At 37.5% G+C, this 25,730-nt stretch overlaps 1 protein-coding gene across 3 annotated transcripts; it reads left to right on the top strand.

Annotated features, from left to right (window-relative positions):
- LOC140323549 (F-box/LRR-repeat protein 3-like) lies at positions 1-25,501 on the top strand. 3 transcript variants are annotated; one of them, XM_072400725.1, is made up of 7 exons: positions 1-125; positions 4,318-4,377; positions 15,402-15,497; positions 19,277-19,652; positions 20,016-20,138; positions 21,319-21,490; positions 22,120-25,501. In XM_072400725.1, exons 3-7 carry the CDS (start codon positions 15,436-15,438, stop codon positions 22,761-22,763), a joined length of 1,377 nt encoding a protein of 458 aa, XP_072256826.1. In that variant the 5' UTR covers positions 1-125; positions 4,318-4,377; positions 15,402-15,435; the 3' UTR covers positions 22,764-25,501. The 3 variants fall into 3 exon arrangements, with proteins under 3 accessions (XP_072256826.1, XP_072256828.1, XP_072256827.1); XM_072400727.1 differs by lacking the exon at positions 15,402-15,497; XM_072400726.1 differs by lacking the exons at positions 1-125; positions 4,318-4,377; positions 15,402-15,497 and adding an exon at positions 16,065-17,572.
- Positions 25,502-25,730: the final 229 nt, after the last annotated feature.

The raw sequence follows: 25,730 nt of genomic DNA, 5'->3' as shown, positions 1-25,730 counted from the left end.
AACAGGCTTGGGAGGGGGATAGACATAAAAGCTATACTTACCCACTCACAAACACAGAGACTCTGAGCTTACAGAGATATTAAGAAACATTGTATCCTGAACACTATCAGCAAAGCAAACTGAAGGTAAATCTATTTTCTTTACTCTCATTACTGTTTTATGTCTTGCTTGGGTGGAAATGTTTCATCTAAAACATAGCTTACTATTTAAAACACTGGTACTCAGAGAACAGCAGAACATGTATTATAATGCTAGTTTTCTGCCTTACATTTGGCCATAGACATTAGACAGTAATATATTAAATGATATTGCACACACATGCTGACATAGATATAAAACATTTGTAAGTGTTGGTTATGTACTCCTGGTGCATTCTTGTCTTCAGTAATGATGGCTACTGGAAAATGCAATCTGAAATACTGGGTTGTTTCTGCATCTAAAAATATTCATATATGGGCAGATTTTTGGTAGCTATAAGATCTGTTTGTACTTTTCATTATTTTCTGAAGACTCATTGTGGTGAAAGGACTGCTTTTAATTAGTTTCTCAACAGAGAGAATTAGCTTTAACCCCCCTGGCATTCTAATTCTGTCCATACCAAAGGCAGTATATTGTTTTGGATGGAAATTTATTTTACATTGTAAGCCTATATTTCTTAGGCATAACTCACCAAAATATGTCCAATATTTAATACATTTAATATTAAACTTTAAATAAAAAAAATCTTTTTAAACAAGGATGCAAAAAAATATTGAAACATTATATGTATATATATATATATATATATATATATATATATATATATATACATATATATAAGGATTTCTCTGTAATGGATTCAATACAGTTATTTTGTATTGAATCCAATACAAAATAATTTGAACGTCACCGGAACTTCTGCGGGAACATCAGTGCACTCGCCGGCTAAATATTGGAGGAAGAGGACACGTCCCAAGGATAGGCACGGACGAGCAGGATGATGATTAGACCAGGTAAATGGTTTTTTAATGTTTTTAGGTACCCCGAGTGTGGTTTAGGGTTACCACTTTTTGCATGTTTTTTTTACCCCGAGCCACACTCAGGAATACCGCTAAAGGAGTTATGAAAGTAGACAGAAATATTTTACACTTTATAACACAATAATGTAACAAAGCTAGGAACGGCCACTTTCAATCAGGAGTGCAAAACCCATGGAATACAGAATGCAAAAAGTACAAGGGTCAGGACTGTGCACACAGAATGCAGGGGTCAGGAATGTGCAATAGTGTGCAGGGTACAGAGCGCACGGTTAGAAATGCATATTGCACAGAGGGCTGGGATCAGAAGTGTGCATCTCACAGAGCAAAGCGTGCATTGCACAGAGTGCAGGTTGGTCAGATATTTGCAGTAATATGGTTTAAAATAAGCATATGCGGGATGTGGAAATCCCAGCCAGATCAATAATGTGTCTTTCTATTATTTAATTGTTCAGGATCAGTGATTCCTTGTTCAGAGCTGAAACTGTACTCAAACTGATTGTCTACCCTTTTATGTAAAGTGAAATTTCTGAGTTTATGTACGCTTTAAGCTGCTATTTTTGATCTGGTTAAGAAAAATACAGCTTGCCTGTAGTTTATGAATTACTGACCAAGAATGAGTATGCAGCTCAGATATTCAGCTAATTGTCACAAAGTTATCTGCATGTTTGTTTCATATGTGTCTGACAACAATGAGTTAAACAGTGCAAGATTCATGCTTTGTCAATGCTAGGCACTCTTTAGTGAAGAAGGCCTTTTATATTACTGTATTACTATCACAAATATTTTACATTTAGATACCATATTGTGTTTTTTTCATACTGTGTGTGTTTGTCTGGCACCTTATGCTTAAGATTGTTTTTCGGGTCATATATGACGCACATAGAGAAGGTACACCGATTAAAAGCACGGAGATCCTTTCTAAGCATCTGGAGCATAGTGACTCCAGGTCATGAGGACAAAGGGGAATTATAAAGAAGCTCTATGCAGGAAAACATGGTGTGAAATTACAACTCACTCAGCAATGACAATGAAAATTATATAGTACTTGAGTAGGAATTTTAGGTGCAAATGCTCAGAAATTAAATCAATACGCTATCTAATTTTTTTGTGTCATTCTGTTGCTAAGCTCAGTTTTCCTAAATTATTTTTTCTCTCAAGTCATGGATATCATCATGTTATCTTTATTTTCTTTCTTTCACTAAAAGGTATGGTGTTCTTTTCATTCATGTGAACTAAGGTGTACTTTAAATACATATATTATTTTCACTTAACTTACCAATAGATAAATAAATATAGACTTAGACTGACCCTTTTAGATTTTCATGCAAGTATCAAAGATTGCAAGCACCTCAGTGCAGGGTCCTCTTCTCCTATGTCACTGTCTGTATCTGTCTGTCATTTGCAACTCTATTTAACGTACAGCGATGCGTAATATGTTGGCACTATATAAATCTTGTTTAATAATAAATATTATTAAATAGTGATACCATTGTAACCTGCATTTGAGATGCTCTATTTCTGTTCCAAAGACATGCAGTCTAAGCACAAGAGGACAGCAGAGTGTCTCACAGTGTGCGAAAATTTTACCAAGTCAAAATTCAATAACCAAGGATCTCCAGTTCAATCTGCCCCTCCACAGCTCTGATGTATACAGAAATTACAAAACTGTCATAGTAAGGGCAGAAATGTAATTAAATTGTAAACTGTGCTTATCAGCCAGGTATCTGCTTTCCTATACAGGGCAAGAGGTAAAATGTTGGTGTTCAACCAGAAATTAGCTAGTTCCAACAAGGACAGATTGGAGAAGAGTTCACGTTACCTTACTGATTAGCACTGGGGAGTTCTTTGTATGTTGACTAGTTTGATTTGTCAGGGATTTTTGTACACACTGACAAAGTAAAGGGTTTATTTGAATAGGAAGTCCAATTATATTAAGTTTTGGATAGACTGAGAAAAAGTTAAGGTAGGTTTATATCATAAAGCATGCATTAGTGTATATTTGTTGGTGTCCAGTTTGTGGGTTTTTTGGGTATTGTTTTGACACATTGCTTTCCTTTACATACATGCTGCTGAAATGCTGCTTCCCTAATTTTGTTACAGCGCACACCATGCAAGCATTTGGTGTGAAAAAGCTTCCAGGACTCCTCTTGGGGGTATACTGTTATATGATCCCCTTTAGAAAATGTCCCCTCAGTAATAGAGAAAATGAGGAAAATTAAAAATCTGATATATGTCTAATTTTGGAAAATTTCCTACTGGGGATATGTTTCTTAGGGGCTCATGTCATCAACTAATATCTTCTTACTTTGGGCCTGATTTATTAAACGCTCTCCAAGGCAGGGGAGGATACACTTTCCACAGTGGTGCTGAGATCCAGAAAACCTGGAATGGATTTATGAAAACATAATTTGCTGTTTGTTACCAAATGTTTGCAATCCTGGACAAGATTCATTCCAGGTTTGCAGGATCACCCAGCTTCACAGATAAAAGTGTATTCTCTCCAGCCTTAGAGAGCTTTAATAAATCAGGGCCTTTGTGTTGAATTCCATCCTATATATTATGATGAGCAAAAGGAATAACCTTCCTGACCGGCCAGATAAAGAGGAACAAGTAGGTAATTCCTGACATAGGTATATTAAAAACACGACATTTTATTTTAACATTGCAAGCATATTCACAAAACATACAGATTCATAAAAATTCCAATAAATATGCATAGTAAGGTCACCATAACATAACATATAAAAGAGTTGATGAAATGCTATCGAAAGTTTTGTTCCCTATGTGTTTCTCGGATGAACTGGATTATTTGATTGTCTTGACACAATCTGGGAGCAGGCTTGGAGTCCAATAGCTGCAGCAACAAGAACATCCGTAATGAGAAATAAATGGGCTTAGTACACAGGTTAGGAACGAGTCAGAGGCATAGGCAGGGATCAAGCCGAAGTTGATAGCCAGGTAGATAATGTTAGTGGCAGAGACCAATGAAGATTTGTCTGCAATACAGAAGCCATAGGTACGTACACTGGTAGGCCAATAGGGGAGGATGCAATGCAACAGCAAATGCCAGATACTAGCAGGAGCATAATATTCTGGCAAACAATAAATGCAAGGTATTTGCAAATAGGAAGTTAAGGGGAGGAGCAGGAAGTTCAATGTTTTTCCCAACACAGGGTATTCAGAAAGGTTAACTATAAGATCAGGTAAGGAGATTTCCAGGCACTCCAGGTAGCTCAATAGGATGAGCCCCTGCATTTGGATCCTGATCCTGACACTGTGTCTTAATTGTTTCTTACAGAGACAATCTTGAAAACAGCTAAGGTCCTAAACGGAAAGACCATTGGCAGTTCACTCACTGGTAAGCACTTTGTTAAAACTTCATAATAATCAATATATGTATTATTGTGTGGAACTTTTCTTTTTTAAATAGGGTGTAATAGACTTTTCGTTGTGGTTCCATGTTTCTATCCAATATAGTAAATAACCTCTAGTGCCGGGGATCGCAGTGGAAAGTTTATCTGCAGTTCAATTCCCACGGTCACCGGGCTGATAAGTACAGCCGGGTGACCGTGGTAACTGAACTGCAGATGAACTCTGAATGGAGAAACTCCATTGAGAGATCGCCTGCAGTCACAGCTGATTGGAGGGCAATCAGCTGTGACTGCAAAGTTCCCATGGACCCAAAGTTCCCATGAACTCTCAATGGTGAAACTCCATTGAGAGTTCATCTGCAGTTCCACTGCAATCCCTGGGCACTAGAGGTAAATTAACTATATTGGAGCCCTGGGAATCCTGTGTGCAGCCCTGGAAATCCTGTGTGCGATCCTCGGCACTAGAGGTTAAATGGGGACAAGTCTCTCTATTCAAAACCTCTAGTACTCTCTGAGCATTCTAGTCTTCCCATTCAAAACCTCTAGTGCTCTCTAGAGCTTTCCGCAGCCAATCAGAGAGCACTAGAGGTTTTGAATGGGAAGCCGGTGCTGCATTCATTGATCAGTAAAGCCCGCAAACTTTTTTTTTTTTAAATTCGATCTCATTTGGCGAATTTACACCGGCTTACAATTTCAGTATTCACAGCGAGATGGAGTTTTAAAAACTCGCTCGCTCATCCCTAGTGTCTATCCCATCTCCCCAGATACATTTCTTCCATTACCTTTATATCTTGATGGAACTTCTACCCCTGTTCCTCACTGAAATCGCCAAGGTAGTGAACTTTTATGCTCATAGTAGCACCCAAATTTTTTTTAAGTTTAAGAGCAAGTTTTGTACCAGTTCTTCATAATTTTGTGCTTTATGGATACCCAGGAAGTTCTTGACAACTATGACATAGCTGTGCCAGGCAGAAGCTTCACTATCAGTCATGTAACTTGTAAAATTTGAATCATTTATCAGTTTCCGAATCTAGGGTCCATCAAAGATTCCTGCTTTTAATTTTTCAGAACTCAATCCAGGGAAGAATCTACAAATGTATTTGAAGCAATCACTGTCCTTGTTCAGAGCTCTAACAAATTGTTTCATTAATCCCAATTTGTGTAGTGGAGGGAGAATGATTTTTTCTTTGTCAACAATTGGCTCGATAATGATATTCGCTGCACCTTTTTTCATGTTTTCCCTTGGAGGCCATGTCATTTTTTTCTAGTGATCCTGCTTTGCTCTACTATCCCACAAGCAGATGAAACATGGGTGTTTTTTTTTTCTTTAAAAGAAGACTCAGCACAGCTAGAGAATACCATCATAGCTGTGCTGGGTTAGAGCTGCTGATAAGAACCGGGTGGAGGGGGCAGGGCAGCTGGGCAGCCTGCCCACCAAAAACTGCTGGGGAGAACTTTGCCTTGACTGCTTTAAACCAGTTTTTGTCACTGCCCTTCTTTCTGGTATTCTAAAAGACACTACAACAATTGACAGTCATATCTTCTTATCTCAGTTGTGAAATATGAACAGCCACTTACCATTTGTCATGTCCAATCTCAATGCCATGGCCACTGGTAAGAATGTTCATCCACAAGGAGACAGAATGCCGCTCTGTTGATGAGACATCCTCTGTTAACCTCCTGTGTGACTCGGTGACGAGAAAAAAGATGCTAAAAGCAGTAACCCCGAGTCACTCTCGGGGTAGGTAAACATATAGGAAACATTAGTAAAACCGCTACTTACCTGATCCGCTGGCCCCCGATGTCCTTCTCTGCAGTGTCCGTCTTCCTTCTTCCTCCAGCTGCCTTCCTCTGCACACGATGAGTCACCGGGGGAGTTCCCGGTGACGTTGGTGCATCCGGACGTTGCCGGCGGGGCGGGAAATTCAAATCCATTTGTATTGCATTTAATACAAACTAACTGTATTCACTGCAATACAGTGGATATATATGTGTAAAAGCGGTACATTGTATTTCATGAACATTTATTTTACAGTATAATATATTAGTATGGGTATAAATTATATATATACTTTTTAATTTTAAAAAATGAAAAAAAGAGAAACCTTTTTATTTAATTGAACATTTGTAACTTTTTTTAGACTGCTCTCCCAGCAGAACTGCATTGTTTACAAATATTAGTGAGTTTGAGCTTTTTGTCTCTGACAGCCTGCAGTGGGGGCTGAAGTTTGACCTATGTTTGGAAAACCCTTCTTATGGTACACTGTTTTATTCCTCGCCACACAAGTGTTTCTTTGCAACCATTTAGTGCAAAGATATCTGCTGGGAGTGGTAGTAGCTCCTTTTCTGGTAACTGAGGACATGTGTGATGGTCATTTGGGTTGGTGTTTTTGGGAATGAACAGCTCGAAATTTATGTGCTCAGGAAAAATATGCTGCATACTGCCAAAGCTGCTGATGATCTTTTTGTCATTTGGAGTTCAAAGACAGTGGTAATACACACCTAAAACAGTGACACATAGTTCACAGGGGTGATTGAGAAATGTAGTTGAGGTGTGGGGGGGTCTTTAGGTTTCAATCACTTTAAACCACTCCTGCTTGCTGGTTACACTGGGGTGTTTTGCATGGTCTGGTTTATTAACGTTTATTGCCCTAATCATGACAGAGGGTAGAAAGCACTTTGACACATGTACATAATATTTTAGTAATGCCAAAAAATTATTTGCAGCAAACATTTGAGCAAGGAATGTATTATCTTTTTCTTAATTCTAAACAGGTTTACCTGCAAATGATGAGATCAAATGCCTACCCTTACTGCATTTCATTCCACCTGCATTCCATTCTCATAGTGGAGAATCTTCCATTTCCATGTGTGTCAATGCCAGTAAATGAATCTCCACCAGGGAATGCTTCGGCGGGTGTCATATTCCCTGCTTTCCAAATAGACCCCATAACTTGAGTAGCCAAATTTGCCATAAATGGCTACCAGTATAGGGCCTGATTTATTAAAGCTGTTCAACGCTGTGAAGAAGATACACTTTTATCATTTAACCAGGGTAATCCAGCAAACCTGGAATGGATTTCTTAAATCATTTGCTATTTGTTAGCAAATGTTTTCAATCCTGGGCAAGATCCATTTCAGGTTTGCTGGATCACCTAGGTTCACTAATGAAAGTGTATCCTCTCCAGCCTTGAAGAGCTTTAATAAATCAGGCCCATACTATATATTTCTAAATCTGTTTTGCATTAATTATAAGTGTGTTCATGTCAGAAAGTCTGTTCTGTCTATGGTGTTCTTTATTCAATCCTGCATATTGTTCTTTTGCCCCTTGGTCGGTTTTACTTTTCATCTCCCCTGCCTTCGTGGCCTGAACACCTTTTATCATTTCCTACGCACTTTGCATCCAGTTTAGTTCAAATAAATAGCAAGTTGCAAATAAATTGCCTAAAGAGGAACATAAAGGCAACAGTACATACTATGACAGTAGGATACTATGACACAAAATAATAGTCCTACCAGGATGTTACGTAGAAGCTGCATTTTTATTAGGTTTTACCCATTTAACAAGAAAACCACTTAGGTTGTGAAATCTCTCTAAAGATCCTGAAATAGACCAACATCTTCACATTATGAGTGCAACATTTGGTACAGCACTTAGGACACTGTGTTCTGAATTTGTTTCTTCGGTATAATTGGTCTACTGCTGCATCTATTTGTACAACAGCACACTTCATTGTGCAGTGTATATTTAGAACACGGAGCTCAGTCACGATTTTAAGCAGTTTGCAGTTTTATGTAATTTTGGGTTTTTGTAAGATACAGCAGTTAGGTTTAACAAGATAAAAAATGGATGGATGGATGGATGAGATTAAGAGTATATACAAATTTTAATAGGGGATAGGCATTGTGTTAACAATTTTTTGACAAATTGCACATTTCTATCCCTTTGCAACTTTCCTGAATAAATATGTATATAAAATATACACTCAATTTTGAAAATAGTATTTCCAGAAAAGTGCACAATCCTTCAAAGTCAATATACAAAATTGATTTAAGGGCTTTTAAAAGAAATTGCTGGTAACTGTTACCCATGTGGTTGTATATGCTAGAATTCATTTCATGACCCTATTTTTTAGGCATATTTCCCCTCATTTTCTTTCAGATTTTCTATCACTTTCTGTCTTGATAGTGGTCATGAGGAACTCAAAAGAAGTGGGTAAACTTACCTAGCAGAGGATTTAGGCAGAGGTTTAAAAAAAGGCTTCAGTCAACTACAGCATATCCAGGCTAGTGGTTTACTGCTCAAAACTACTTTTAAAAAAATGGTTACATTTGGAATAAATCAGTCCATTCCTTATTCTTTACTTAATAGCAGGCAGAAGTTGACCTCATTGCCATGATTTTTTTTTTGTATGCTGTATGTAGCTGTGCTCCATAGACTTTGTCATGGCTCCACAGGGCAAAGTGGTCGACCTACTGTGTCACTGGGCACAGGGTCTAAGCAGTAGCTTAGTCTTCTCCAGGGCCTCTGGAGGTGAGGATGTTGTGTGGCAAGCTACTGCCAGGTTGCGGCCCCAGTGCCCACCAAGGCAGCTGACAGCTGACTGACAGGACCAACAACATTTTACCAGAGCGAAATCCAAAATAGTAGTCCAACGAGCCGAAGGTCAAGACAGGCAGCAAACAAGAGTAGTCAGGAAACAAGCCAGGCGTGGTTCACGTATAGCAAGGAACTACACGCAAAGACTGGAGCTGTAGAAACCTAGGAGAAGAACTACAAGGTTGCCAGGTCACTTCCTTAAAAAGGGGATGTTAGGTGATAAGTGTAGATCATGTGAGCCGCAGACACCAATCCCACCAGCAGAGGGAGTGCTGGTGATGAGATAGCTTCAGGTGTTATTTAGATGCCTGCCAGCAGATGGTGTGCATCTGCAGAAGACTCTGGTCCTCTGAGGCAAGGGAGCAGCTGAGTAAGCGGGGGCATGGAGGTCTTTTAGAGGGACCCAGGAACATTCTTCTGGACCATAGCCCTTCAAATGAATCCGATATTGTAGACAACCTCGGACAAGCCTGGAATCCAAGATTTGTTTAACATCGTACTCTTCTTCCGAGGCATCAGGAAGAGGGCCAGGAGGGATTTACTTCTGTTAACGACAATCTGTTAAAGACAACTGGCTTGAGCAGAATACATGGAATGAGTCATGGAGGCAGGATGCATTTATAAGTGACAGGGTTGACCTGGGACAAGACAGGAAACGGACCGATGAAGCGTGGAGCAAACTTAGGAGTGGGCACTCGTAAGCGAATATGCTTGGTGAAAAGCCAAACCTTGTCACGGGAGAAAACTGGGGAGCAGGGGCTTCCCTCTTGTCAGCCCATCTTTTGTAACGTGCAGACAAATGTAGTAAGGAATTCTGGACTTTTTTCCAAACCTGCTGGAAGTGGTCATCTTGCTGGGAGTTGGTATAAAAGATATTGTTCCAGTGCCTGATTGATTCTTTCAGTTTGCCCATTGGTCTGACGGTGATAGGCTGAAGTGAAGTCCAACTGGATCTCTAGATGGCGACAAAGGGCCCTCCAGAAGTGGGAAGTAAATTGTACTCCGCGATCAGAAACAATGTGGGAAGGCAAGCCGTGTAACCGAACAATTTCTTTAAAGAAGACCTTCGCCAAGGTCAAGGCAGACGTAAGGCCAGGTAGGGGAATGAAATGGGCTATTTTAGAAAAATCAACCACAGCCCAAGTTGTAGTGAAACCAGATGGAAGATGTAAGGTTAGTAACAAAGTCCATGGAGATATGTGACCACGGTTGTTCTGGAGTGGGAAGCGGAAGTAACAGACCTAAGGGAAGCTCCCGTGGCACCTTGTGTGGGGCACATTCGGTACATGTGGCCATGAAATCCATCACATCTTGTTTCAGATCCAGCCACCAGTATCTACGGCTAATGAGTTCAAAAATTCTCTGTTGCCTGTGATGCCCAGCAAACTTAGAGGCATGCCCCTATTGAAGGATCAGCGGGTGCTGGCCTTTTTGAACAAGGATCTTTCCTGGCGGAACTCGAACCAGCTGGACTGGGGCCGTGGGCAGGATTTGAGCCAGGTCTATGATAAAGGCTGGTTCCACTTCAGGATTCTCCTTCTAGAAGGAATGAGAAAGGGCGTCTATTACTGGCTTCAATACAATCATACCATCGATACACCATGTACACTAGAGGGTGACAGTAAAGTCAAAATCAATCAGCACGTTAGCAGGCATTGTGTTACATCAGAACTAATTTTTCCAGGTTTATAACTTTAAAAACCCAGTCAGCATTTTAAAGCAAATGAAAAATAATGGAATGTTGTTATATCTCCATGCTCCTTGTACCGTAAAAGCTATTTTCCTGCCTGTTAGCATTTCATTTTTAATACACATAGTGCAGCTTAGTGTACAAACTTGGAATGCATTGATTGAATGCCAGGATAAAGTAATTCACACGTTACATCATCCTTGGGATGGAAAGGCTGAAGACTCCGGATGTAAAAGAAGACTAGGAAAAGACGGCAGCAACAGAGCGATGAGGGAAAGCACTGATGTCGTATCACTAAAACAGTGCAGTGTAAGGCAAGGTAGGTATAATGTGCACATATGCTGTGCAGGAGCTCTTGGATCCCTTAGGTTTAGGTCAGCAATGCAGCTCCATATTTTCTCTCAATACTTTCTTTCATGTACGTGATATATAACTAGTTTTGTTCATTTGCCTAAAAAACATTTATGTGGAGTTTCATATGGTGATCAGCAATTAGGTCAATGATGTGATTAATTTTTCAAAGTCTGCCACTCCTTAACCTGTTTTCATGGACATGTAATACTTCAGTCATGTGGAACAGCTGGATCTAGAAGAGAAAACTTTTCCTTTCTGTTAGTACAGAGCTGCCTTTTGAGATGGAGAAATCCATTAGCAAGCATCAGTAATTGGAATTTGTCAGATATGTTGGATTAATAATGACAATTTTCTAGTCTTCCTGATCCTGGTATAAGCAAGGACATGACTGTGGCATGTCAGAGCCTTTTACACATCCACCTACCCCCCTCCCCCTTTTCCACTCTTCAATAACATCTGTGGGTATGATAAAATGGCCCTATGGCTGTTTAATAATTTTACATATTGTTAACTATAACTTAGAACAGTTTCATATCACAACATATAACAGTTCAACAGACCATGAAAACCACCAATCAGGTTGCAGGTCCTCAACAGACTGCAACTCCTTCACCACCATTAGCCAGTGATCTGGGCTTCCAATTGATTATACCTGGCTCCAGGCACAACTCCACCACCTCCGGATCTATATCAATCAGGCGTATCCTCCCCAACCATAAACACCCATTAACCATCCAATCCCCTAATGCTGGAGACCCCATACCATAGATGGCTCTCCACACTCAATCACTTTAGTAACAAACCTTCCAACACATGCATGCTTCATACTGTCTAGGGGGAAAACATTTGGGGGAGTCAGGAACAGAAAAGGATCTGGGGGTTCTGGTAAATTATAGACCTAATAACAGCATGCAATGACAAGCTGCAATATCAAAAGCTAGCAAAATAGACTGCAGAGATGGAGACATAATCCTGCCCCTGTACAAAGCATTGGTCAGACCACATTAGGAATATGCAGTCCAGTTTTGGGCACCAGTTCCCAAAAAGAACATTTTGGATTTGGAGAGAGTTCAGAGAATGGCAACTAAACTAATAAAAGGAATGGAGGAGCTCAGCTATGAGGAGAGATTAGCTGAACTGAATCTATTCTCCCTTGAGAAGAGACGTTTAAGGGGGAATTTGATCACCCTGTATAAATATATAAATGGTCATATAGAGAACTCTCTTCCCCAATATTCACTTTGAGATCATTACAAAGAACAAGGGGGCACTCTGTGCGTCTGGAGGAAAAGAAGTTTAAGCTCCGGATAAGGAAGGGATTCTTCACTGTAAGGTCTGTGAAGATGTGGAATCGGGTCCCCTCAGGAAGTAGTTTCAGCAACTACTATAGATTGCTTTAAGAAAAAGCTGGATGTTTTACTAGAAGCACAGAAAAGAGACTGTTGATTCAGGGAACATCTGATTGCCTCATGGAATCAGGAAGGATTTTTTTTTCCCCTATTGGCGTAAATTGTTGCAGGGTTTTTTTTCCTTCCTCTGGACCAACTATGTCCATAGGGTTTTTTATCTGGAATATGTTTATTTCCCTAGCGGTTGAACTTGATAGACTTATGTGTTTTTTCAACCTGACTTACTATGTAACATTGCTCTCGAGGACCTAAAAATGCAGATACTTCCCATGTCACTCCATTTATATATAAATGCGGGAATCTCTCCCTCAAAATTGTGAACTCCCCTCCTATTCTCCCCTTTTCTTCTAGCTTTCTTTCCCCAACCCATTGTTTTCCTTATCTACCTACCCTTATCAAACCCTCAACTTGACCTCCCCCCCTTTTTACCATCATCTAACCTCTTGGCCTGCCCCTACAGTCATACAGGCCCGCACCCTCCTTCCAGGCCTTTCTATCTTAAAGTAGGCATTGAAATACATACAGTGTATAGGAGGTAAAAGGCAAACAAACCCGGTAGGGTGCCAAGTTGTAGATTCTTTGCTCTAATTTTTTGTGTGTGATGCCTAGTTCCCTCACAGTGCTTTGTGGTTTTACCCACCAGCCAGTCCTAAATAATGCAAAGGGAAAATAGTTGTAATTTTATCTGAAACAGGAATAGACGTTATATACTCCAGTTGTGTCTTTAAAATTGTCTAGGGTGCTGCCATCTTTGCCTCTTTAGACCTTCAGTCGCCCATGTTCTCTCAAAATGTGTTGGTTAGGTATGCAGTGGGCAGAGCGTCTACTGACTGATTGGCTTAAGGCTGTCGTTGGCTATCAAGTGCTACAATGCTATTTATCCTTCACTGAAATCACACTGCAGCATTATCACTCTGTAGACAGGGTAGTCTTACATGAATAATAATATGAACATAGTTTATTATATTTTTAGGTGTACGTGTAGCTAAAAATACAAAAAAAATCGGATTTCTGTTTAATATCAATGCCTTATTAAGGACACCCTAACAATTTGTATCCTTGACACACAACAAGAGTTTTAAGGAACTCTGCAAACTTGTTCATCTTCTATTGTCACGACAACAAGTGTCCCTATTTGTAAAGTTGCTTTCCTTGAATCAAACACACAAATGGAAGCCAAAAGTTTTTGTATAGTAGTCCTAAGTCTTAAAAGCTTCTATTTCTCTGCAAAGTCAAAGTAAAACAAAAAGAAACAGACAACATTTGCGACTATTTTCCCCCCACAAGGATATGAATGTGCTGATAGCAATAAATACACAGAAGATCTAACCCTTCCAGGTTTACTGATTGTGTTTGGTTTTGTTCTTTCACATGTAGAGATTTTCCTTCACTTCCTGCTACAAAAAAAAATCTTTTTGAGAACACATAAAACCCTCAAATCTTCCATATACTATCCCACACAAATTCTAAAACCTCACATAATAGGCAAGCACAGGGTGCAGGACAATGGTGACACAATACAAGTCCAATAGCAGATATCAACACTAATAGTTCTTTTAAAATCCATTTATTGTGTTTCCATAACAAAAATGTAAGCGCTCTATCCATATTCTAAAATTAAAACAAAAATAATCTCTAGAGTTAAAAGTTAAATGTTTAATTTTTTTTTTACTGAAACACTGCGTCGATTAAGAATGGGAGCTCCTAGATATTTCACCGATACCAGGAGGCTTCTGGCTGCTCCTTCTGCGCATGCCCGATTTTAGGCATGTGCAGAAGGGGGGAAAAGAGACGCCAATCTCGTGCATGTGCAGTGAGATCGGCAATCTTTTTTCCCTTTTACAGCGGGCTTCATGCAGTGCAAGATCAGATGACTTAGCCAGAAGAAGGAAGAAGACGGAGGAAGATGGTGGTGTCCCGCCGGGATGAAGGCCAATTCCAGAACAGCGCAGGAGCCAATCAAGGAATTCTCCAGCAAAATCGGGGATCTGCAGAAGTAAAGGTAAATGTATATTTTTTTTTTTTAATCCTAAAATCATTGCAGTCTATGGGGATTATTTATTTATTCTTCACCCTGTCAATTCAGCTTTATTTTCATTCACAACTATTTAAATCGCCCATGCATTGCTCATTTTAATACAGACTCATTCTGCCACCTAATGGCCAATCATGAAACAGCACACCAGTCCAATAGTAAACACTTTATATTCTAACTAGTAAATAGTAAAAGGGCAAATCTATGGGGAATCATTTCTAAATTAACATTAATGAAAGTTAAAAAGCAAATGTGGTATAATATATAAATTTTTTTTTTAAATATAACATTTTGGTCAATTTCAGGTTTTCTGCATTATAACGACCGTCTCACAAAACAAACCGAAAACATGTCATACAAACAAAATTCCACTTTTTTTTCTTACAGATCTGTGCAGTAATCTAGCTCAATTTTTTTTCTTGTACGGGAACTTCCTGAAATATAATAGCCCTGCTTTCATCGAAGGCTTTCTTTTTACAAAGTAATATCTGTGTTTGCAGAGGCATTTAGAGCACATAGAATATAGATTTATATATATTTTAATAGAAGTTTCTGTGAACAATATTTTTAATCTTTAATTTGTGCCAACTGCATGTAAATGTCATGGAAGTTGTACACATTGCATATAATAATGACAGTGTACTAGTGCTGACCTCATAGTTGCCAGCTCTTTAACCTATTTACTATTTTTATTGAAATCCTATTCAAATGGTAAATAATTATCACAGAGAATTGCACGCAGCATACAAACTATTGGGGAATTTGTTGGACATTTGGTCGGGGGGTGAGGGAACATTTCAGTCTCCAAGCATTGTCCCTTCAAATCAAGGACTGTTGGCAACTATGAGACAGTACACACTGTGTGTTGTTTTTGTCACAATACTTTCTGATGGATTTATTCTTATGGTGTTCTGCTGAGGTAGGAAGTCAAAGTGGACGGATGCTGGTGAATGCCCCATGGCAGCGGTTACCTCAGTCAATGCATCAAGTACAAGCTATAACTTGGGAGCATATATTAGGTAAGAAACTTGTTTCCTAACATGGAAATACTCTTCTTACAAAAGGGAGAATGTGTATGGTCATAAGAAATTTCTCAACCACTTAATAATTGATATTCATTTAATTTGTATATTACTGAAAATACCAATGTCTCTGAAAACAAAAAGTTAGAATCACACTTGATTTCTAGCAGATTATTGAGTATTTTTGTGTACTTTGTGTTTGAGTCTTCATTGCCACTTTGGAATGTATTTAAAAAGCAGTAAAGATGACTTTTGATAAACACTCTGGTGGAGAATCAATCACTGTTATTGAAAATACTGTAGATACTTGAGTATAAACTGAGATTTGTTGCCCCCAAAATGGGTTTATACTCAAGTGACACCTAGTGGTACATCCTAGGACTGCATTTGTCTTTGATTTGACAGACGTCAGACATGTTTGTAACACTTTACATGAGAACACAGCACCATCTATGGGTGGCCAACAATAATGTACAAAAGGTTTTTTAAAAGCAAGTGACCCATCAAGAACAACTCAAAAGTACAAAAAAACTAATAAAAAGAAAAAAAGGAGGATAAAAAATAAACTGATAACCCATGTTTTTTAATTAAAAATATACCATAAATGTATTTATTCACATTCATTTTATTAGCATTTTTGTTTATGACTGCATTGAATGTTAGCAGTAATGGCACATTTTTTGCTCTAGGTTTATACTCAAGTCAATATAGTTTTTCTGTGTTTTTTAAGTAAAAGTAGCTACCTTAGGTTTAAATTTGAGTATATATAGTAAGTGAATCTTTGCTAAAGTAAGTAAAGTAAGCAAGAGAATATTTGCTAAATGTCAGAGTCACTGCTTTATAAATAGACCCCACTATTTTCATAGTTACATCTTAAGAGTTTGGATTTGTATATGAAAATAAAACACAAAAAAGGCTACTAACAATTATTTAAAGGGCTTTTGTGAAATAGCTTTTGGTTTGTGTCAGTGGCATAAACTTGATATTAGTTTGAGACACCTCTTAGATCATTCTGAACACACTGACATGAGCATTTGACTAGCTGCACATGTGTTTTTCATTCGCATACACTTGTATTAAAAAGGCAGATCCTATTTGAAACTCACAAAAGCCTATCAATATAGGACCTAACTTAGCGAAGTTCCTGGTGATGGCTTAAGCTGCCCCTTTGTCTTCTAATCACCCAGAACTTGTTTTTTGGATAACAGTATTCACTGCCTTTTTCACCATTAATGTGACCCTGTCAGCCACTCCAAAAATAGAAGAGATATTTTTGCCCACCTATCCGGTGGCCTGTGTCTCCTACCTTTGCTCTCTCTCAGTTAGGCAGCCTCTATCAGACATTTCAGCATACAAAACTTTTGAAAAGTAAAGGATGCTTGTGTTCCTCTTTACATGCTGTGGTTTCACGTCACCACTGTACTGTGTCTTGTAGTGACCTATGGGTCAGAGTGTTAAATTCTGAAAAGTCTGATGAAGGCTGCAGAATATGGAGCACTGTCTGTAATCTCTGGCACTGCAGTTTTGATCATGTAATCAGCTAGATTTGAACAACTAATTGGCTTTTTGTATTACTTATCATGTAATAGTGCCTACAGGTTGCACTGTAATCTGTCTGATTCTTTCTGCTTGCTGAAAACATTAAATGTTTGTTCCCTCTGTTCCAATAGTTTTTTGGTGCCTATTAAAGGATTCACAGTGTCAAAGTCTTTGTATCTGTCTGTGGTGTTCTCACTGCAGGTGATTGATGTGGCTGATAAGCATGTACAATTATCTTCTAACATATATATGTCACCTATTGGATTTTGCACACATTCTGCCTTCTTGCAATGTTTTAAATTGTTTAGTTCCACTTTAAGGGCAAGTGACCCATCATAACCAGCTCAAAATGACAAAATATAACCTGTATATAGGTAAAAAAAACTGAGCTTTTAAATAAAAAAACATGGATGCGTTTTTTCACATACATTTTATTGGCATTTCTGTTTATTACTGTTTTGAATGTTTGCAGTGTCCGCGTTTGTGCCCTAAGTTGACAATATGGATATCCCCTTTTTTTTAGAAAAAATCAGGTACCTTAGTTTATATGCATACTGGTTTATATTTGAGTATGTTTATGTATACAATATTTATTGTATTCAATCCAGAGAATTTTTTAGACAGCATTTATTGGAATATGAGCACTTTTCATCTTGGTTTTTGAACTGCTATAAAGACCACACACACATAAAGAGTTCTGTTTCAATGAGTCTGTCATTAGATTGAGATGGAACAGTAGAGCGTAACTATTTTTAAACACTGCATTGTGGTTTATACCAATGTGGTATGTGGCCCTATGTATGTATATAATTATTAACACAAGCTGATTTCTACAGCATATGTATTTATATCATGTCAACATTAGAGGTTTTTGGAAATTTCTCCTGTGCATTGGTGGAAATATTTTCCTAATATAAACATTTTTGGTTGGCTATGATGGCAGTTGATAAGATATGTGTTTGATAACCTAACTAATTTAGTTGCTTGTTAAACAAGAGAAGAAAAGCACAGGTGTCCAGAGTAGTTTAAAGGGAAGCACAATGGAATCTGCCAGAAGACCCTCTAAAAGTCACTACAGCACTAGCAAATCAATGTAATCTGCTATATAAACTTGAATTGGCCTAATTTATTAACCTCCCTGGCAGTATTCCCGAGTGTGGTAACCCCAAGCCACACTCAGGGTGGAGTTGTAAGGGAATTTTAAAGTTTACCTGGTCCCCATGTGTCCGCGGTGACCTCCAGCAGTGCTGTGGTATTCTCCAGTGATGCCTGGCATCACTGACAATACCCGCCCGGCATCTGTGTAGCCTGGTGATGTCCACCCGGTGTGTGAACGTTGGGGACGCGAGGCCATGGAACGCAGATGCCAGGCGGGCATGGGACGTACGAGTGTGCCGCTGGGGAGCGAGACCAGGCGGGAAATTTAAAATAATAAGTATTTGTAAATGTACCACTTTGACATTTAAATATACTTTCTATATTCAGACCTCCAGGCAAGTTAAAGCTGTCCCAGACTGGAGAAGATAGACTATCACCTGAGTGTTCCAGCATTCCAGGTTTGATGTATCACCAAGGTTATCCATGGCAGTATATCCTCTGCAGTCTTGGACAGCTTTAAAAGATCAGGCCCAGTGTAGCCACAAAAAAAATGACAGAAATGCAGATTATGGCATTAAATATTAGTGTATTCCGTCTGGTATAAAAAAAAAAAAAAAAGTTGTTTTTATGGAGGGTACACTTTAAATTACCAATTCCTCTAAAGTGTTATTACATTTTCATGTAAGAAAACTAGTTGTCACTGGGCTTATTCAGGAAATGTTTGAATGCTTAAGTATGAAATGTAATCTAGACAGAATTATCTGGGGCATTGGAAGAACAGTTCATAGTTAATTCCACATACAACTTTTAATAATGAACATCTACTGGAAAATGTTCTCCTTCTAGCTGTTTGTACAAAATTCCACTGCACCAGTTACCGTAAACTGCGTGTAAATTATCAGGAGTCTGTAGTGCATGCTGGAACCTGTTTGAAATAGCAAGCGAGTTCCCCAGTGGCATACATACAGCAAAGTGAAAATCTACTTTCCACTAATATTTAGTCCATTTTGTAAAAGTGTTCATAAAACTTCATTATATGATATACTAGGTTAACTAGGAGAAACTATGGTTTTTTATTATGTTTGTATTGGGTCTGACAATCATATGCTAACAAATGAATATTTATTTTTTCTTTCCAGAATGAAACGAGGTAGACTAACTGTTACAATTGACAGCCAAGTTGTGGAAGGACCGCAGAGGAATAAAAAACAAAAGAAAGATACTCAATCACCTAAACTTCAAAAATCTCAAATGCAAGCCTGCCAACTTGATTGGGGAAGTCTGCCACACCATGTAGTGCTGCATATGTTTCAGTACCTTCCTCTAGTGGACAGAGCCCGTGCATCATCTGTTTGCCGACGCTGGAATGAGGTTTTCCATATCCCTGAGTTATGGAGAAAGTTTGAGTTTGAGCTTAATCAGCCAGCTACTTCATACCTGAAGTCTACTCATCCTGATCTCATTCAGCAAATCATTAAAAGGCATGCTGACCACCTTCAGTACGTTAGTTTCAAGGTACAACATACAAATTATTTTGGGCTCCAGCAATTTTTTTTTTATTTTAAAAGATTAGAGTGAGGTTATAAGTAAAATATTCTATATAAGTTTTAAAGCTTAGGTTAGGGTTAAGTTTGGGGTTAGGGTTGGATGGAAGCAGGGTTAGGTGTTATGTTCAGTTCAAGAAGCTAAAATTAGAGGTAAGATATAAAGAGATTGTGTTTCTTCAAGTTGTGGCCATCATGTGAATGAAATGAGTGTAGGCTACTGTGAACACTGTAATGTACACCCAGAAAAATATGTGAATATTTAAATAAGGGTCTGTTTAGTGGGGATAAATGGTTTCAACAATAAACTACAATGACGATTGTCTTTTTTCAGGTTGATAGTTGCACAGAATCAGCTGAAGCAGCATGTGATATCCTTTCCCAGCTCGTTAACTGCTCCATCAAAACTCTTGGACTGATATCAACAGCAAAACCAAGTTTTATGAATGTTTCAAAGGTATGGCAAAATGATGAAAGGTCCAAAGCAAAGCTAAATAAACTGTATTAAATTAATAATTTTAAATTTAAATTGTCTAAATATATCCATAGACATCAAAACAAAAGGTGAATTCAGATACATCCTAAGTAAAATAAGCCTGGCCCCTGCTAGTGATCTGCAGAAAAGGTCTTTTGCTTTCTGTGTGTAAGCACTAGGCTTTCTGCAGAGGCCCATCGCGTGTCTCTTGTTGATCAGACCTATAATTCTACAGTCAGCAAAGCTCAGTCTCTCTGGATGAGCCTTTCTTTGAAATTGTAACATTTGTGCTGAAAGTTTTTAGTTGACACACTTGCTGTTTTGGGCTGAATGATTAGCAATTCCTTTAGAGTAAGTCGGCCATATTGGTCTTTCCGTAAGAGATTGGTATTGGCACACAAATAGGTGTTTGAACTTCTCAACTTCAGCAGCAAAAAGAGGGGGACTATTTTGTTTATTTTTAACAAACTTACTAAACTCGTAAGCATTCTTCTGCAGAGACTGTGACTAAACATTTTGTTTTGTATGGCTACAGTAAATGATACAGAATGTGGAGGTTGGTATTGACAAGGTCCTCTTAGGAAACTTTTTGTTGTCTGGCTCTCATACTGATTTTATTAGATTTTATTAGATACATTAGATAACATTTTTAAATCACTGCCTAGAATTAATATGAAATCAGAAGTCTTGATTTTACTGTAAAACCTAATTTGCATGACATTTCTGGTTTAAGACTCAAAAAGTCTTAAATCTGAAGGCAAATACGTACCTAAATCTTGGTGTGCTTTGTGAATTTCTTCAACACCTGTTAAATGATCTAAAGGGAAAAAAGGGCTACTGTCTTTCTTTGTGAGTCCCTCCAAAACCTTTGCTCTGAATAAGCTATGTGTAGCACAGTAATTAACTCACTGCTACTTTTACAGGATAATACATAGGTTTGCAAAAGCATTTGGTGCAAACAAAGTAGATTTAAAATTTTATGTGCCTATTGAAAAATAAAATTAAAATACATTTTTAGCATTTTTTCAATGAATGCTTCTTTAAAACGCCAACATACGTTTGTTTCTGCTGGGTGATTTTTAATACCGTATTATTTAATTCTTTATAATATTTTCTTTGCAGTGAACCTACTAAATAAAGTAATTCTGACTTTTTTTTATAGTCTCACTTCGTATCAGCGCTAACAGTGGTCTTTGTCAACTCAAAGTCTTTGTCTTCAATAAAGATTGATGACACACCAGTGGATGATCCTTCACTAAAAGTTTTGGTGGCAAATAATAGTGATACTCTGAAGCTACTAAAAATGAGCAGTTGTCCCCATGTCTCACCTGCAGGTAAGAAATATTCAAGAAAGAAAACAAAATCATTATTTATATTTTATATTAGGTTAAACAAATAAATGGTTTCGCTTTGAAAATACCCCAATTATGGGTTCTCCACTTTACATTCCTTAAATTACAGCTCTTATGAAAGAATTGTAAGGGAAGATAACAGTACTATATGACCAGTTCCTAGAGAATGTTTTAATAGCAGTAATTGATTCCTACCAGGGAATGGTTATGGGAATGTCAGATTCCCTGTTTTATAAATAGAGCCCTTAGAGTTTAAAGTAAAAGTCCCGTGTTTTTAGTTAGGAAATTTTTGCCTTTATCAAGGCTTAAAGCTGTGTATTAAAGACTAGATTCTGGGTTGAAGATGAATTTATTATTTGCTTTGAATTTGTAATGTAATGATATTTGATAATGTAATGTGTACAAATTGTATTAATTTAATGAATTTGTCATTTAAAAGTAAACTTTTAGCAACTGCTTAAAAACTCAACTTATCCTATAATTAGTAATTAGTAATGTCAGAAAGGAAAGGAGTTGATGAAGTGACAATAGATTTAAAAATGTATAAAACAGTATTTTATTAATTTTGTAATATTTGCATTAATCTTAAATTTTATTCTTTATTGCCACAGGAATTTTGTGTGTGGCTGATCAGTGTCATGGCCTTCGGGAACTAGCCCTAAACTACCATCTTTTAAGTGATGAATTACTCTTGGCTCTTTCCAGTGAAAAACACGTACGCCTTGAGCATCTTCGTATTGATGTTGTAAGTGAAAACCCTGGCCAGACACAGTTCCACACAATAAAGAAGCAAAGCTGGGATGCACTCATCAAGCATTCTCCTAAGGTCAATATTGTTATGTACTTCTTTCTGTATGAAGAAGAATTTGATGCATTTTTCAGAGACGAGACTCCTGTTACTCATCTTTATTTTGGGCGCGCAGTAAGTAAGGCTATGTTGGGCCGCATAGGTATGAACTGTCCTCGCTTGATTGAGCTGGTGGTTTGTGCAAATGGACTTCAGCCTTTGGACGATGAGCTCATCCGCATTGCTGACCGTTGCAAGAATTTGACAGCAATTGGCCTTGGGGAGTGTGAAGTTTCCTGCAGTGCATTTGTTGAGTTTGTAAAAATGTGTGGAAGGAGACTAACCCAACTGTCTATAATGGAAGAAGTGCTCATCCCCGACAACAAATACAACTTGGAGCAAATCCATTGTGAAGTTTCAAAGCATCTTGGAAGAATGTGGTTTCCAGATATGATGCCTACTTGGTAGAATACCAGGACTTTGGGGAAGATTTACTTAAAAAGTTTAGGCTGTTAAAAATATCCATAGCACAGTAATAATTTAAGTGAACAGCCTAGTATTTTAGTAAATCAACCTCATTGTTTTAGGATGTTTGTTGCTTTAGCTTACTATGCAATCATTTGACACATAGTATTGGGGCACGGCTAGATACATTTACTCATGTACATCATGCTTACAAAGCAGAAGGCCAATCAGCATTATTAAATAGAAATACTAAACATATCCCAATAACAAAAAATAGGATGAAATGTAAATTAACTTGTTGATACAGAAGAACATTTTTTTGCTAATTTCTTAGTGATAATGCACTTTATGACAATCAATTATTTAAAATATAGTCAATGTACTAAGACATGTTCATTGTATGTGCATGGTATTTTTTTTAAATAAAATTACCTATTGGATCTAGGAGAATGAAGGCTTTAGACTGAATGGGCTAGATAGGTTAGATCAAGGTAAGTTGTAGAGCATTTTGTACATAATCTTACTTACACTATACCAGATAGAATTCCTGGGCACCATTATATGATCAATCACATTGCTATACAGTTAAACATTTGTAAGGATCTAATTTTCAATTTTAAACTATGATACATTTAAAGTAATCTACTAAAATGTTCCCAAACCTAGTGCAAAACCACTGTACTATCAGACATTAAGAACATTTGAGGAACAGGCTGTACTAATATTTAAAGAGGAAATAAAGGTTCACTTTAAGAACTTGCAATCCGGGAGGGGTTTATTGCAGAAAGTGACAGGTGATGCTCTGCAATAAGCATTACGTGCCCAATTACACCCTTCAAGTGTCAAAATAGATGAGATGTACATGCATGGCTCAGCATGGGTTACCTGTCACACCTGGGCTTCTTCTGCAGCTGCTGGAACCAAGTGAAGGCCTGTGCACCTGTTTAGGAATTATCTATGTCATTGATGGAATAGGCCCAATTTATTAAAGTTCTCTCAGGCTGGGGAGATCTGGTCAAGGATCCAAAGCATTTGCTTGCAAATAGCAAATGACTTTAAAGAAATCTATTTCAGGCTTGCTGGATCACCCAGCTTCACTAATAAAGGTGTGTTATCTCAAGCCATGGAGAGCTTTAATAAATCAGGGCCAATAATGGAATTTCCACACCTGTGCTTTACCATATGTAGCATATAAAAAATGAAAGAGTTTCAGATTCCTACTAGCTAACTAAAGTTGTGTCCTAAGTTTTATCACACTGCTCAGCTATTTCTAGGTCAGGTTGCATAAATGGGAACATTTTATAAAGCCCAAGCCTTTGCTTTAGTATAAACCTAATCAATATTCTCTTGTGAAGGTGGGTTTTTGTCCAAAGGATGGTGTCCACTCCATGTACAGACATTTGCCAGCTCATAGATTTATATGCAGAGTGTACCAGTGAGAGCAACGGCAGGAGACATTAGTACCTGTGTTTAGCGCCTCATTAAGAAGGCTTTATTTGCATACAGGTATTGGATGCGATTATTGTATTCTCAGTGATTGAAAATTATATTTGAGACTTTGGTATAGTTAAGGCTAATATTTTGTGATAGCCAGTTATTGTAAATAAATGTGAATATTTTTTATATATTTAAGATACTGATCTGTGTAAAATTGGACCTAGAAAAGTTATATATAGTATAACATATTACAAAACAAATATATAACAAAATATACATATATAACATTTTATTGGCAATCTTGTTCTCTTGTGCTTGTAAAAAAACATGTAACTAATAATTATTTTGAATTTTATTAGCTTATTTAGCATGAGGATATTGTAGATTAGGCTCTTTTTACAGAAATGGTCCATGGTACAAGAGGACACTCCCTGGGTTTATATACCTGCTTGTGAGATTTTCAGTTTGATTGGTGCTCTGAGAACCATTGGGATAGAATTCCATAAGGGAGACTGCATAATAGGTTTGCCCTTTTGTCATAAATAACATTAAAAGGTTTTTTAAGCATACCAGAACAAGATAAAAAAAACAACACGACACATACCAAGTTATGTATTTAGATGTAAAATATTACATTACGTGTTATAAATTAATATTTCTTGTGAATGGCACAGGTATGTTCTTACATAAGTTACCAGTCAGGGTATTATGTACAATCACTGTAAAATGTTTGTAAATGATAAAGCAGACAAGTGGCATAAGAAACATTTACATTTATTTATTTTTTTGTACGTTCTTTGAATTGCTGTATGTTCTCAATTTTACTTGTGACTCATTCGACTTAACTGCTATATGATCTTAAAAATGTACTAGCATTTTAGGTTAGCACCCTAGGTTTTACACTATGAAGAGATAACTATTTTATACATACATATTGTTTAAACTACATCATAGTTTTGGTGAGGTTTAACAGTAACAATAATGTTAGTCTGTTGATGGTTTGCATTTCAGTGTACACTGTGACCTTTACAAGACAGATAGGGTTTTTTTGTTACTTTTTAACTTGTACACTTTTAACTAATGATGACTAACTCAAATGCATTAAAATATACAAAAATAATGCCCAAGAGACCTATGAGGCGATGGTTGTTATATCCAATACCTTCCTAGATCATATACATACACTTCAATTTGGTTCCTATCTGAGGAATTTTGTGAACAAAGATCTCATAGCAGTTATATAAAAAAAGTTAATAATATTTTATTTACAAACATTAAAATAAAAACAAAAAACAATGGTATAACATATTGTGTTTGTGTTGTCAGTAACAAAACAGTTCCAACATGGTTTATTGACCTTAAAGCTCCCAGAGCTTCTGGTTACTTTGGTGCAATATTACTTTATCCCACTTGTTCATATATATTATCTTTTCACCTTCAGAAGCTATTTTTATCATTTGAAGTGTATTACGGCAATAGAAGCTGCTTTTTCAAGAGAAGTGGGAGCATTGACTGCTCTATAAATAAAGCACA

Source organism: Pyxicephalus adspersus, chromosome 2, assembly GCF_032062135.1.
Source record: "Pyxicephalus adspersus chromosome 2, UCB_Pads_2.0, whole genome shotgun sequence".
Lineage (NCBI taxonomy): Eukaryota > Metazoa > Chordata > Amphibia > Anura > Pyxicephalidae > Pyxicephalus > Pyxicephalus adspersus.
The sequence above is the reverse complement of the archived record's forward strand: the minus strand, read 5'-3'. Positions and strand labels throughout refer to the sequence as shown.

Bases quoted from the DNA above. Each gene is read 5' to 3' on its own strand.
- LOC140323549 (XM_072400725.1), top strand. From the start codon at position 15,436: ATGGCAGCGGTTACCTCAGTCAATGCATCAAGTACAAGCTATAACTTG. The intron at 20,139-21,318 runs GTATGGCAAAAT...TTTTTTTTATAG, and splicing joins GTTTTATGAATGTTTCAAAG to TCTCACTTCGTATCAGCGCT. The intron at 21,491-22,119 runs GTAAGAAATATT...TTATTGCCACAG, and splicing joins TCCCCATGTCTCACCTGCAG to GAATTTTGTGTGTGGCTGAT.